This window comes from Sapajus apella, unplaced genomic scaffold (assembly GCF_009761245.1).
Source record: "Sapajus apella isolate SASKATOON/1434 unplaced genomic scaffold, GSC_monkey_1.0 scaffold33, whole genome shotgun sequence".
NCBI classification, from domain to species: domain Eukaryota; kingdom Metazoa; phylum Chordata; class Mammalia; order Primates; family Cebidae; genus Sapajus; species Sapajus apella.
This window is the reverse complement of record NW_022436973.1, coordinates 15,774,448-15,790,036: the sequence shown is the minus strand read 5'-3', so window position 1 is coordinate 15,790,036 and position 15,589 is coordinate 15,774,448. Positions and strand designations below refer to the sequence as shown.

General features: G+C 38.1%; 1 protein-coding gene across 1 annotated transcript in view; it reads left to right on the top strand.

Annotated features, from left to right (window-relative positions):
- SLX4IP (SLX4 interacting protein) overlaps positions 1-15,589 on the top strand; it is a 199,322-nt gene that overhangs the window by 10,865 nt on the left and 172,868 nt on the right. Inside the window, exon 2 of the mRNA XM_032295418.1 lies at positions 743-798. Within this exon, the coding sequence (XP_032151309.1) occupies positions 772-798 (27 nt within the window). The 5' untranslated portion in view covers positions 743-771. The remainder of the gene's footprint in view (positions 1-742; positions 799-15,589) is intronic.

The following is a 15,589-nucleotide window of genomic DNA, read 5'->3' as shown; positions in this document are numbered from 1 at the left end:
GTTTTTTTTTTTTTTTTTGTATTTGGGATGATTATGTGTATTTTTTCTTTTATTAGTAGGGTGTATTATATTGATTAATTTTCATATCTTAAACGACCCTTGCATTCTTGGGATAAATCCAACTTGGTCATGGTGTATAATCATTTTTACGTGTTGCTATATTTGGTTTTCTAATATTTTGTTAAGAAATTTTGTGTCTTCATAAAGGACATTGATGTATAGTTTTCTTGTGATGTCTCTGTCTGGTATTGGTCAGGATAATACTGGCTTCAGAATTATTTGAGAAATTTTCCTTATGTTTCTGTTTTTTTTTAAAGAGTTTGTGAGGGATTTGTTTAAATTATTCTTTACACATTTGGTAGAATACAGCAGGGAAGCCATCGGAGCTTGTGCTTTTCTCTCTCTCTCTCTCTTTTTTTTTTTTTTTTTTGTAGAGATGAGGTCTTGCTGTGTTGTCCAAGCTGGTCTCAAACTCCTGAGCTCAAGTGATCCTCCCACTTTGGCCTCCCAAAGTGCTGGGATTATAGGTGTAAGCCACCATGCCTGGCAGGACCTGTCTTTTTCTTTGCAAGCAGTGCTTAAGTTACTAATATAGTAGTTTGGTTAAGGGTAATTGTAGGTGAACATTCATCTCATAAATACCTATTGATATTTTATTATTCAGCTAGTCTTTCTTCTGTATAATATCCAAATAAAAAGATTTTAATATACCTAATTATAACTTTTTTTTTTTTTCTTAAAGGCCTGTAGTTACTGTGGAACCAGTAAGCCATGGTATCTAAGAAATTTGCTGTTAAAGTAAGTAATGCTTAATAGATTTTTAAAAAGTGGTTAATCATTTTCTAATACAACTGAGTTCTCTGTTAATTGAAAATTGAAGTTCTGAAATTTCTACTTTACACTTGGGATGCTGCAAAAAATATATATTTTTTTCAGTTGTTAAGTTCTGGGGTACATGTGCAGGCTATGCAGGTTTGTTACATAGGTAAACATGTGCTACAGTGGTTTGTTGCACAGATCATCTCATCACTTAGGTATTAAGCCCAGTGTCCACTAGCTATTCTTCCTGATGTTCTCCCTTCCCCTACCCCCAGAACAGGCCCCATTGTGTGCCATTTCCCCCCATGTGTCTATGTGTTCTCATCATGTGGCTCCCACTTATAAGTAAGAATATGCAGTATTTGGTTTTCTGTTCTTGTGTTAGTTTGCTGAGGATAATACCTTCCAGCTTTACCCATGTCCCTGCAAAGATCATGATCTTGTTCCTTTTTTATGGCTGCATAGTATTCCATGGTGTATATGTACCACATTTTCTTTATCCGTTCTATCATTGATGGGCATTTAGGTTGATTCCATGCCTTTGCTATTGTGAACAGCACTGCAATGAACATATGCATGCATGCTTTTTTTAAATAATAGAATGATTTATATTTGGGGGGCTATATACCCAATAATGGGATTGCTGGGTTAAATGGCATTTTTTTCAAATGGCGATTATTTGGGGAATCACCACACTGTTTTCCACAATAGTTGAACCAATTTGCACTCCCCTCAACAGTGTAAAAACACTCCTTTTTCTCTACAACCTCACCAGCATCTGTTGTTTCCTGACTTTTTAATAATCACCATTCTGACTGGCATGAGATGGTATTGTGTTGTTTTTGATTTGCAGTTCTTTAATGATAAGTGATGTTGAGCTTTTTTCCATATATTTGCTGGGTACATGAATGTCCTCTTCTCAGAAGTGTCTGTTTATGTCCTTTGCCCACTTTTTAATGGGGTCATTTGCTTTTTTCTTGTAAATTTGTTTAAGCTCCTTGTAGACTCTGGATATTAGACCTTTGTCAAACGGATAGCTTGCAAATATTTTCTCCCATTCTGTAGGTTGTTTGTTCACTCTGATGATAGTTTCTTTTGCTGTGCAGAAGCTCTTTAGTTTAATTTGATCCAATTTGTCAATTTTTGCTTTTGTTGCAATTGCTTTTGGTGTTTTGGGGGCTCTGAAAATTTTAAGTAGTGATATTGAAAATCTGTATTTTGAGAATGAGATGGGGGAGAAAATGTTCAATATGGTTATGGGGAGTTCCTTGCTTTGTCTTTTAAAGATGTTTTTGGTCATCACATGGTCTTTACTATTAAAAATTATCATTCACATTCCATGTCCATGGTATGATTTCTGATTATGTCAAAGCAGATAAAAAGTCAAAGTAAAAGAAGCAAGCAGCAAATTCTCTACCTGGGTGAATACCGGGAGAGTTATCTTGCCTGGTTGCCTTCTTTCATTTTCCTCTTATAAATGTCCCTTCTTCATTCCTTGAAAGCTGGGGTTGAGACCTTCTCAGGTGTGGTTAGATAGAAGCCTCCCGTGTGAGGGTTAGTGGGGAAGGAGAAGAGAAGAACTGATAGTGAGTACAAGATCTTGGAGATGATTTCATATATGTTGGTGTTTCTTTAGGACAGTTTCTATATACTAGTGTTACCGTAAGTGGAAGTTCAAAACATCAAAATATAAATTATAATAGCTAGTTTGCCAGATTAGATACTATTTAATATTATAGTTCTGTCTTATTTTTAATCAAGTCAGTGCTTAACAGGTATTTAGATTTGCTAACGTATTTATAAATTTCATTGCTTTCTGTTGTTTCTTGTATTCACATGTTCTTTGGTATTTCTTTCTGTGAAGGCATATAAGTGATGAACTTTCACAATTTATATGTCTAAAAATATATTTTGCTGTTACCCTAGAAAGATATTTAGTTGGTTTTAGAATTCTAGGTTGAGCATTATTTTCCATCAACACTTTAAAGATACTTTTTTATTGTCTTCCGGTATCCGTTATTACTACTGAGAAATGTTTTCATTAGCTATTGATGCTTAAAATCCACCTTGAAACTTAGTGGCTTGAAACACCAATCATTTTATAATCTCTCCTGATTCTGTAGGTTGTCTTGCATCAGTTGAGTAGTTTTTCCTTTTGACGTTGCCTGGGGCTGCAGTTCTACTTAGGGACTCAACTTAGGTGGAACATGAAAGATGGCATACTCAGCGGCAGTTGATGCTGGCTTTGGTTGGAATCTCCCTTGGATCTATTAATTGTTGTCCTTCAGTTCTTATCCAGGTGCCTGTTCTGTGTGGTTTGGGAGTCTAGCCTGGTGGCTGAGTTTTGAGGGGTGGCATCTTAGGACAAGACTTGCACAATAAAAAAAGTATAATTTTTCAGTCTCCTGAAGGCCTAGATGCACACATCTCAGATGCCACTTCTGTGGCCTTCTATTGATCAGAGCATTCACAGGGTTGGCCTAGACTCAGTGGAACTGCACTCTTGAATTAAGAAGCAGCGTCTTCTCATAGGGATTGGGAGAATTGTTAGGGTGCATCTATGGAGACTGCTCATCTCAGAAGTTCACTGTTAGCCTGATCTGAATCCTTTCTTGGTTATCTTTCTTTGGTTGCTCATGAGATTTATTTTTGTCTTTGCTATTCTATAGTTTCACTATGAAATCTCTAGTTACAGTCTTGTTTTTATTAACCTGCCTTGGGATGCAATGTATGCCTTCAATTTGAAGACTCAAGTCATCAGTTTTGGAAAATTCTTGACCATTTTCTCTGCCTCTCCTAATCTCTCTGTTCTCTTCTTATACATAACTTTTATTTGAGGTTTGTTGGATAGTCTCATATGACTGTTTACTACATGTTGGAAGAGTGAGGTTAATTTGTCCAAGTCTGAGCCCCTCTCGGCTGTCTGCTCAGAAAAGGGCTAAGCCTCTTGGAAAGCTCTGTTGAAACTGGCTGTGGCCAAGTAGGGCAGTCCAACCTGGTCAACCATGAAGCTTGGACCTGAGACCCCTAATTATACCACAGATGAGTCTGTGGATATCCAAGCCATACACATGGAAGTGGCATATTCTGCTACCATATTATCCCATCTTATGGTGATATCTGCAAGGCTTAGAACAAAGCTTCCAGATCATGGCTGGCAGGGGAGTTGCCTCAACCATGAGTATCAGGCTAGCAGAATAGGGACAGGGTTCTGACACATCATTGAAGGTTCTGCACATCACTTGGTGATTGTATTTCTGCCTCTGACAGGCGAGGGGCCAGTGCTTCTCTAATCATGCACCTTACTTAAAAGCTTCATGACTCAAGCCTGAGGATCCCTTTTTAAATATCTGACATCAAGTTTTGCCAGATTTCTGTGCTCCGCCCCAGGGTATCGTGGGCGGCAGGAGACCTGCACACCAGCTACTGATGTTGTCAGATATGCTTTCTCTAGTTAACACTGCTCCTGAAGTCTTGTGTGAGTGCCACATGGCCAGTGGCCAATTGCCCTTCCCTGTTTTTCTTTTCCTTATTGGATTCAGAGTGCTTTTTTTTTTCCTCACTCTGAAACAGGATCTCAGTTACCCAGACTGGAGTGCAGTGGTGTGAATATGGCTCACTTAAGCCTTGTCCTCCTGGGCTTAAGCAGTCCTCCTACCTCAGCCTCCTGAGTAGCTGGGACTATAGGCATGCACCACCACTCCCAGCTAATTTTTTTTATTTTTATTTTTTATTTTTTGTAGAGATGGAGTCTCGCCATGTTGCCCAGCCTGGTCTGAAACTCCTGGGTTCAAGTGATCCTCCTGCCTTGACCTCCTAAAATGTTGGGATTATAGGCATGAGCTGCCGTGCCTGGTCCAAAGTGCTTTTTAATGAGACCTCTTTCACTTCACTAAAATCAACCTGTCTATATTTAATCTTCTCTCTACCCTGTTTACTTTAAGTGACTGTATTTTTTATTTAAGAATTTATATTTGCTTATATTTTAAAAATGCAAATTCTACTGGCACTTTTTCTATAGACTTTCTTTTCCCAGTTTTAAAAATTTATTTCAATTTTCTCCTTTTAACAATTTTAAAATGATTTATTTTATAGTGTCTTAGATTGTTCTTCTGTTTTCACTGTTATTTATTAAGTGTGGAATAAGTTGGTCATTGAAATTGCTGGATTGTTAATGTATTTATAAGTTTTAATTGTGCATTCATTTTTAGTGACATCTTACACTCACACACACACACACACACACACACACATACACACGCACACACATATATACGTGGAAAGACTTATGAGTCCTGCAGAGTACTTGAACAGTTTTAAGTTTACTTCTGCTAGAGCGATTAACATTTTAGTCATTTTGGATCAGATTTTATATTAATTTCATGGCTTGGGATTCTGCTACCTTGTGGGTAGTATAACTTTAGAACTCACAACAGAGTCTGGCACAAGCATGGTGTTTTTTTGTAATTTGCAAACACTCTCTCACTTCCTTGCTGTTCTCCATTCCCCTCCTGGCCTCCCAAGGTCCTGGGTGAATAGCAAGTTTCCATGTTGCTTTCCTTGGTCAATAATCAGAGATTTTTTTAGTTGTAGTTTCATGAAGGTTGGAATTTCTTGAGGGAATTAAGTGAAAAGCTCAATTGAATAGCTTCTTCTCCAATAAATTTATAGTTTTAATAATGGACAAACTAGCCCATATAAACCAGAAAGTATTAAAAGAAGGTATATATAAATTGCATATGTGTGTGTCAAATATTGTATTATATGCTAAAGGGATACACAACTATAAGTTGAAGTTCTTCATAACTACTGGCTTAACCCACTGTAATGAGTTCATTCTCAACTCTCCTTTTTCTTTCATACCTCTAGGGCATTATTTATACCTCTAGAGCCTTCCAGGCTCTTATATCCTGCTTCCAGATATTCTGACAGCCAGGCTTGAACCTTGCAAAGGGATGATTATTGATGAGTACTGTTAGGGGCTTATTAATTTTATTAGTCTTTTCAGAGAACCTAGTTTTGGCTTTGGATTATTTTGTCCTGTAGTATGATGATATTTCATTTTCTTTTTTATTTCCTTCTTTCTGTATTATTTCCTTACTTCTAATTTCTTTGGGTAAATTTACTCTTTTCTAGCTTCTTAAGGTGAAAGCTTAAATTTTTGGTTTAGAGCCTTCTTTTCTGATACATGTACTTTTAAAGTTATAAATTTCCTTTAAACATTTCCTACTTTAATTGTATCCTTCATGTTTTGATAGGGATGCAGTTAAAGTAGGGATTTTGTTATCACTCAAGTCAAACTAATTTCTAGTGTTCATTGTGATTTTGTTTTTGATCCAATGGCTATTTAAATATGTATTGCTTAGTTTCTAAGTATTTGCTGATTATTAGAAAATAATCATTGTGTTATTGATGTTTAGCACAGTACCTCTGTCCTTTTTGGTAAATGTTCCATAAGCACTTGAAAATGTGATGGTTGTCCAGGTGCAGTGAACTAAATATAGTAACTTGGGTCTGGTTTGTTAATTGTATATATTTACTAATGTTTTTGTTAATTTGTTTTATCTGTTAAGAGAGGTACATTAAAACCTTCACTATGATTTCAAATTTATATATTTCTCCTTTTACTTTTGATTCTTGCTTTGTATATTTTGAGACTGTGTTAGTAGGTGTGTGCAGATTTATAATTGTTGCATCTGTTGAAATAAGTCCTTAATCACGGCGAAGTGTCTCTTTTTATCTCTAGTCATTTGATGATAGCATAGCCTTTATTTGGGATCTCCCAACCAAATAGATGGATTCCTACTGGATTTCCAACGCCCATCAGTCAATAAGGAAAATAAAAATTTCCAATCACCATTCTTTTTTTTTAAATTATGAATACGCAGAAGAGTATCTATGCAGATTTAAGGAGAACTTAGAATATGAGAATTAGAAAGTACAGTGTATCAACAAACTCTAAAGATCAGGGAGATGTTAGGGAGCCAGAGAAGACTTGAACTACACTATATTTTGCTTCCTCAGAGTGAGAAAAGAAGCTATTACATATATACAAAACAAGATTAGGATGTTATGAACTAGAGAAATTCCCAAGAACAGGAAAGAACTATTATAAATTAAAAACATAATATAAATAAAAATTCAATAAATTATGGGACAAACACCAAGGAACATTGCCCAGAAAGTAGAACATAATCAATAAAAAAATTTGGGAGAAAACCACAAGAAAATTAGAGTTTTAGTCTTGATATGAAAAATTGGAATACTAGAAAGAAAAACAAAAAAATTGGTTGAGAAAAAATGATGAAAAAAATAATACAATCAAATTTACTAGAAGCGGAGATACGAAGTTCCTGTTTGAAAGAGCTGTGAGTTAATACACAATAAAGTCAATGAAAAACAGTAGTGCTAAGGCATATCATTCTAAAATTTCAGAACACTAGGAATTTAGAGAAGAACTTAAAAAGCAAACATCACATACAGAGGATCAAGAATCAGAACAGCCTTCTCAACAGCAATAACTAGGAGACAGTGGAACAATATCTTTAATATTTTAGGAAAAATGGTTTCCAACCAAGAATTCCCTTTACAGCCCAACTTTCAGTCACATGGTGGAATAGAAAAATTTTTAGGATGCAAAGTGTAGAAAAGTTCCCTTCCGATACACACTGTTTTTGAAAGGGTGTGGTCTTCCAAAAAGAATCAGATATGGGATCCAGGAAATAGGGAGCCAGACAGGTGAGGGCCTAACCAAATGCCTTGATGATTACTGTGTATTTTGCCTAGAAAGTGTAAGACTGAAAAGGGGGTGATCCTTTCCTCCCCATCTTAAAGGATCACAGCCGGCAACCCTGTAACAAAAGACTAAGTTAACTAAGGAAAGCGAAACAAATTTATTATGCACACACAAGTGCAGTGGAGTCATACAAAACATGAACACTCAAAAGCTGGACGTGATGGCATATGCCTGTAGTCCCAGCCACTTGGGGAGGCTGAGGTAGAAGATTTGCCTGAGCCAAGGAGTTTGAGTTCAGCCTGGGCAACATAGAGAGACCCTGCCTCTAAAAACAACAACAAACGAAAACCCAAAGGGCTAGGTGGTTGACCCTTAAAACCCTCTTCAATGGGGAGAGAGAACTGGGAGATATAGGGGTAAATGATTTTTAGGGAAAATGAATGGACCTGAGTGACAGAAATTAACTTGTAAATGATTCTCTTTAGAATCTGAATGTGCCGAGAAGCAGATATTATCTAGTGAAAATGCCCGTCCACTGTGTGGTTGTGTTCTTCAGTCTTCTCTTCTGCTGTAGATAATTTCAGGGAAGGTATGGAAGGCAATTGTGTTTGTCTTTGGGTGTCCAGTTTCTAGGTAGATAATGGAGCTTTAACTAACAGCCTCATCTTGTGCTTTGGGAGAGACCATGGATTGAGGGGAGGAGGAGAAGAAGTCAGAGAGACCTTGCTTCTGCTTTTTTAGTTTAGTACGTCAAAGTGTAATATTTCTGGGTATTGCTGTCTGAGCCACAACCAAAGTAACCAGTCCTATTGGAAGAAGACAGAGGGTTGCATGAAAGATTTCTCCAACAAAAAATTGAAAGGAATGAAATACCTCATGTATTTAAATGCATTGAGAAGAAGGTTTTTTTTTTTGGGAGCATGGGAATGATTTAGTCATGGAATATAGAAAATAAAAGAAAAAATGATGCAGCCCTCAACTCTCAGTAAACAAAAAATTGTGCAAGATAAGAAATTAAGCATAGTAAGCTGAGCATAGTGCTCAGCCTTTTGCTGTTGTTGTCATAGAGATGGGGTCTCGCCCTGTTGCTCAGTCTGGAATTCAATGGCACCATCATAACTCACCGCAGCCCTGAACTCCAGGCTTAAGTGATCCTCCTGTATGGTTCAGCTTTGAACAGAGGGTACATTTCATAATATTGTGAACTCCAAGTTTTGGAAGGCCAGGGAAGGAGACATGTGGGAGGCAGGTGTAAGGATTAAGTCCTCGTTTTCCACATATAGTATGTAAAACTGAAGTAATAAGACATTATTTGTAGGATAAACATAGTGTTTAGAAATATGTTGGCAAATTACCAGATTATAAAGCTAAGTTTCAGTGTGGATTCCCTTGGTGAGAGAGAACTGGAGTGAGAGAGGTGGCTGGATGGAGCAGAAGAGGCCATTTTGTTTGTTTGTTTGAAAGATGGGGTCTCCTTATGCTGCCCAGTCTGGTCTTGAACTACTGGGCTCAAACAAATTTCCTGAGTAGCTGGGACTACAGATGTGTAACACCACACCCAGCTTGAGACTTCATTTTGATATATCATTTTAATATGTGTCTATGCGTTAATGTAAAAATTAAGTGTATAAATAAAATGTAGGCTGGGTGCAGTGGTTCACATCTTCAGTCCCTGCACTTTGGAAGACCCAGGTGGGAGGATCACTTGAGGCCAGGAGTTAGAAGCCAGCCTGGGCAACATAGTGAGACCTCATCTCTAAATTAAAAAAAAATAATAAATAAAATGTAAAAGGAATTAGTTAACTTATGAAAATTTTTCATAGAGATGCAGCCACTTTTGACTGGGTTGAAAAGTACTTGGATACAGCAGAATTTCAAAGTAACGGAAAAACGGATAAACACCAAGTAGTTTGCCGCTTGATCTGGGTTGTTTATTCTAAGACTGCTCTTGGAATGGCATTAATCATTCAGCAAACGACTTATCCTTCTTCAAGCAAAGAAAGATTTTCTGACCTTCCTGCATATGAATACTTCTTTTTTCCTTTTAACTGCTGTGGTCTGGCCTTGAATTCTTTTTTTTAATCACTATTAGAGATAGGATCTCCTTATGTTGCCCAGGCTGAACATGAACTCCTGAGCTCAAACTATCCTGCCGACTCAGCCTAAATAGGTGGGACTACAGGCAGCATTACCGAAGCTGGCTCTTGAGCTCTTTCTTATAATTGCATCCTAGGCCAGACTTCCAGGAAATGGCAGTAGTGCATGAGGTGGGAATCCTTGGAATTATAGCTTTCAGGATCTGCAGACTTCTGGGCTACTGCAGCTTGTAGCAGGGAGGTATGTCTTGTATTTCAATGAGTGACTCTTATTTTAAGTGAAAGAAGTGGTAGCAGCAGGCAAGTCTCCCCAAGGCTTCATAGCAATCTTAAATCCAAGCTTTGCACACACCCCAGTGTTTTAAAATTTTCAAAATAATAAACTCTTTAGGGTAGAGAAAAGATCTAGACCAGAGATCTGCAAATTACAGCTCATATACCAGCTGCTTGCTTTTGTAAATAATGTTTTACTGGAATCCAGCCACTCCCACTTGTTTATATATTGTCTCTGGCCGCTTTTATGCTATAATGGAGTGGAGGGTTGAGTAGTTGCAACAAAGACCTTACTGCCTGCAGAGTCTAAAATAAACACACTCACAAACACTGATTTATGTGTAGAATATGTATACAAAAATATCTTTTTGTTTTGTTTTGTTTTGTTTTGAGATGGAGTCTCACTCTGTTGCCAGGCTGGAGTGCAGTGGCACGATCCTGGCTCACTGCAACCTCCACCTCCCAGGTTCAAGTGATTCCTGCCTCAGCTTCCCGAGTAGCTGGGACTACAGGCACACGCCACCACGCCCAGCTAATTTTTGTATTTTTTAGTAGAGACAGGGGTTTCACCATGTTGGCCAGGATGGTCTTGATCTCTTGACCTTGTGATCCGCCTGCCGCGGCCTCCCAAAGTGCTGGAACTAGAGGCGAGAGCCACCACACCTAGCCACAAATATATCTTTTATTTATTTATTTATTTATTTATTGAGATGGAGTCTCGTTCCGTTACTCTGTCACACAGGTTGGAATGCAGTGGCACGATCTTGGCTCACGGCAACCTCTGCCTCCTGGGTTCAAGTGGCTGTCTTGTCTCAGCCTCCCAAGGAGCTGGGATTATAGGCACACACCACTTTGCCCAACTAATTTGTGTATTTTTAGTAGAGACTGGGTTTTGCAATGTTGGCCAGGCTGCTCTTGAACTTCTGACCTTAAGTGATCCACTTGCCTCTGCCTCCCGAAATGCTGGGATTAGAGGCGTGAGCCACTGCACCCAGTTTACAAATATATCTTTTACAGCGCATCTCAATTTCCTGTTAGCTGCATTTCAAATGCTCAGTATGCACAGGTGGCTAGTATCAGCTATATTGGCCAGCACAGATCTAAATCACTATATCCTTGGTACTCCTACCTCCTTGTACCTTACCAGAATAAGCATTCAATGAATTTACCTTAGGTTAAACTGGCTGCAAGTGTGGGCTAAATTAGCAAGGCCAAGGGAAAGCCATTTCCTTTGCAAGAAATAGACCTGGACACATAATGTAATAATCATCAATGTTTATCCATTAAAACAAGACTTTGGTTAAAAAAAGAAGAAATTTAAATATCAAGTTATTGTTAAAAGTGTCAAGTGATACATATGGTGTCTACCTCAGGAAAGTTTATGTGTCCACCTCCTGCCTTAGAGGCATTTGAAAAAGTATAGAATGCTGCCAAACTCATTCTCAATAATAATTATATCTTATGAGTTTGAATTTAAATTTTGGGTCCCAGCAGAGCAGTGCTGTGAAAGTTTCCTACCTCATTGTGTGTCTCTGTAGATCATTTCCTCTGCTTCCTACATCTGTTTTCTTGGATTAGTTAGGTATTACACTAAAGTCTAGAATTCTTTTGGCTACAGAGCTTTCTCTGCTGCTTCCCTTCCCCCCAACCTACTTTATTGTGGGTGGGAAAATTTTTGTTGGGAGGGCTTGATTAATTAGAAGGGATTCCTGGCTTCCCTAGCAGTGGCAGCCTGGGAAGATTACAGAGCCTGGCTTAGTGACAGGCCAGTCTGTATTTAAGGAAAAACTCGGACCCACCAGATTTCTCTGGAATGTGCATCTGGCTTTGTCTTCTACAGGGAATGTGTAATGATCCCCTCCTCTTTCTTCCCACCCATTCCAGGAGGCTAAAAGCTTTTACTTTTGCTGTTGATGGGGCTGTCTACTTTTTATTCTGGGAGAGGGGAGGGCTGGAATTTAGGGGTAGAAACCTTGAGTCATTTTCTAAATCTAAAGTAAAAGATTTAAGGTTTTATTAATATTTAGGAGATATTTTATTAAAAAAAAAAAAAAAACCTCCCTGCATCTTTACTATCAGTGTTTTTCTTTCCACTCTTTTGGACCAATTATAGTTTTATGTTCTGCTCTGAATTTCAGTTAACCTTAGTCTTCGAATTCCTTAGAACACCACAAAAAGAGAAATATGCCTAAGAATTGATGATGATTTTCCCTTTATAGTAAAAGTGTAGAGAAGCTATTTAAACTTTCAGAGAAAGAGATAGTTGAATCGTAAATGGGAATCACTAGGCTTTTGTCTTGCTAGTGTGCCTCAAGGAATCACTTAAATCCTGTGTCCTAGGTTTTTTAGTCTGCTTAAATGGGAACGTGGTACTGACTTCTTTATCAGTGCTCATTTGAAAATGGCTGCATTGATTTTGTATATCACATTGAAAAGATTTATGCAATTATTTTAATATCAGTTGAGTCCCAGGTACTGATATTTCTATACATTTTAAGAAAGAATAAAACTGAAGAATACATCACAAACATTTTAAATGGTTATATGCCTTACTGGAAGAAACCTTGGAGCATGCAACCTTTGTCTCTAAGAATGTTTTTACAGAGATTTGTCTCTTGAAACTTTTAAAGTGAAAAAAGTACCTCAATAGTTCTTCTCCTGATACTTAACGTCTGCATCTTCCAGTTTCTACTTAATTTCATGTATTCCTTGTAAAGGCTTTATGTTTTAAAGACAGGGTCAATGAGAGTTTGCAGAGTGGTTGGTGATCTGCCCAAACTAAAAAAAGATGCTTTTTAACATTCAGTGTCATCTGTTCTATTACGTTGCCCGTGCTATTCAAGTAAATACGTGCTGATTTCGTGAATGAATTGAAATAAAATTAATAAAAGTTCACCAGCAGTCACCCAATGAGTTTTACCTCAGGCTTTAAGCATGTAGGTACTTTCTCACACTGTCGGGCATCTCTTCTGAGAGTTGATGACTTTGAAACAAAATTCTTGGACTTGAAATGAAATTTCTTTTTCTAAGTGTTCTCTCTGCCTTTCTGGCCAGACACCCAGTTTTTTCTAGGCTTCATTTTCCCAGTCCTTGCCTCATGTGATAACTGATAAACTAGTCTGTTGTTTTTTTGGATGACTAAAAAATGTGTAAATACAGCTTTGGCTTCATCCTCCTTTTTAGTCTCAAATTTCCACCTGCTCCAAGAAGTTTCTGCCTACATTGATCACTAAAACCTCAACAAAGAACTGAGTTTATCATAGCTTTCCTCTAAGCTGATTTTTGCTTTGAAAGTGTCTGATGCTACTTTCACACCCCCTGGGCTTGCCAAATGATGTCTACTTGTCCTTCATTCTTTAGTCACTTACTAAATGCATTTTTGCTCTGCAGAGCATCTTGAATTTACTCCTCTTTCAAATCCAAGCCTTTATTGTCCTTGTTGTTTATATGTCCACGTTAATCTCTAAGGACCTCTGTGCCTCTCTTCTCTTACCATTCTAATTCATCTAGACAAGTGCCAGGGTAATGTTTTCTTAACATCATATTCGTCATGTTACTTCCTTGCTTAGGTGATCAGGGTAATTCTTTTTGTTTAATTGGATCTAATCTACAGTCTCCAGCTAGACTTAAGGCATTCTGATAATTACTCTCTCCTTCCTTTTTAACTTGGACCCATGTTTTTTGATCTTGGAACTGGGGAACATGGCCCACCTATTCCTGTGAAACTGACGTATTTGTGTTTCCCGCAATCATCTGGCCTTTCTGTGGTTTTCTCTCTACTTGCTATCTCACCTTTTCTTCTTTGGTCCACACCCATCAGCTTTTCCCAGGCTTGGCCAGTGAATGACTCGCTTTTTCTTTTTTACACATCTAAACTTTTCCCATGTTGATTTCTCTCTTGCTATGGGTTTCTGTCAATGTTATGTGCAGTTTAAGTTATATTTTTTATATATTTCCAATTTCTTTTCTTTCCTAAGAACCTCATCTTGAGATGATATACATATGCTTTTATATACATCATGCCTAGCCACATTCCCTGGGAAGGAGGACCTGTCTTTTGCTTCTTTTGTATCTGCATAGGCCTTGAATAGTCTATATAAGGGGTGTCCCATATTTGGGCTTCCCTGGGCCACACTGAAAGAATGATTGTCTTGGGCCACACATAAAATCCACTTACACTAACAATAGCTGACGAGCTTTTAAAAAAAACACACACAAAAAACCTCTTAATTTTTTAAGAAAGTGTACAAATTTGTGTTGGGCTGCGTTCAAAGCTGTCCTAGGCAGTGCGTTGGTCAGGTGTGATCTAAAGCATTTTTGAGGTACCCAGTACCCTCCACTTTCCTTGTTCCAAAGATGAGAAGTTTCTTTCATCATGGATCATAGAAAACAGGGAAGTCACTCCAGCTTTGAATTATTTCTTACTGGTCTTTTTTTCAGTTCCAGTCAGGGAATGTAATCTCCAATTTGTGGTATATTTCTTGTTTTGAAAAAAATTCATCTCAACCTATTTTTCCTTTTAGGAGTCCACAGTTCCACTTTGAATTTTTTTTTTTTTTTTTTTTAAATGGGGTTTGTTCCCTTTTCCCCAGCTGGGATGCAATGACACAATCTCAGCTCACTGCAACCTCCGCCTCCCGGTTCGAGTGCTTCTCTTGCCTCAGCCTCCCAAGTAGCTGAGATTACAGGTGCCTCCCACCACACCCAGCTAATTTTCGTATTTTTAGTAGAGATGAAGTTTCACTAGGTTGTCCAGGCCGGACTTGAACCCCTGACCTCAGGTGATCGGCCGCCTCAGCCTCCCAAAGTGCTGAGATTACAGATGTGAGCCACTGCTCGCAGCCTGAAAATATTTTTTAATAATTCTTTTGAAAATAGCTCTGCTGGCCAGGTGCGGTGGCTCACACCTGTAATCCCAGCACTTTGGGAGGCTGAGGCGGGCGGATCACGAGGTCAAGAGATGGAGACCATCCTGGCCAACATGGTGAAACCCTGTCTCTACTAAAAATACAAAAATTAGTGGGGCATGGTGGTGCACACCTGCAGTCCCAGCTACACGGGAGGCTGAGGCAGGAGAATTGCTTGAACCTGGGAGGCAGAGGTTGCAGTGAGCCGAGATCACGCCACTGCATTCCAGCCTGGCTCCTGGAAATGGAGAGAGACTCTGTCTCAAAAAGAAAAGAAAATAGCTCTACTGATAATCTTTGTGACAGTTCATAGAATTTGCTTCTGTATCCCTCAGAAAAGTAAAATGTTTCAGTATAATGGTTTTTATTGTCTGGACATTATTATATTTTATTTTAACTAATTTCTTAGTGTTTGACCTTGACTTCTTGTTTTACTTTTTTTCCAACATATGTACAAAGCATGTGCTTTTATTACTTATTCTAGTGTAAAAATTAATTCTCACCGAAAAGTAAAAGTAATTAATTCTTATCAGAAAAGTAAACTCAGGATCTCTTATCAAATAGATGAACTCAGTAAGCACCTTGGATTCTCTCTGAAGGCTGTAGGGGGCATCATTGTTCCATGTTTTCCTAAATATCTTCCCACTGTGATATAAAGAATCACAGCAACTAAAATGCTTTTACAGTCATTGGCTCTGGCTCGTGCCTAAGTTACTATGACATCCTAAATATCTGTTTGTTTGCCTGATGGTTATGTC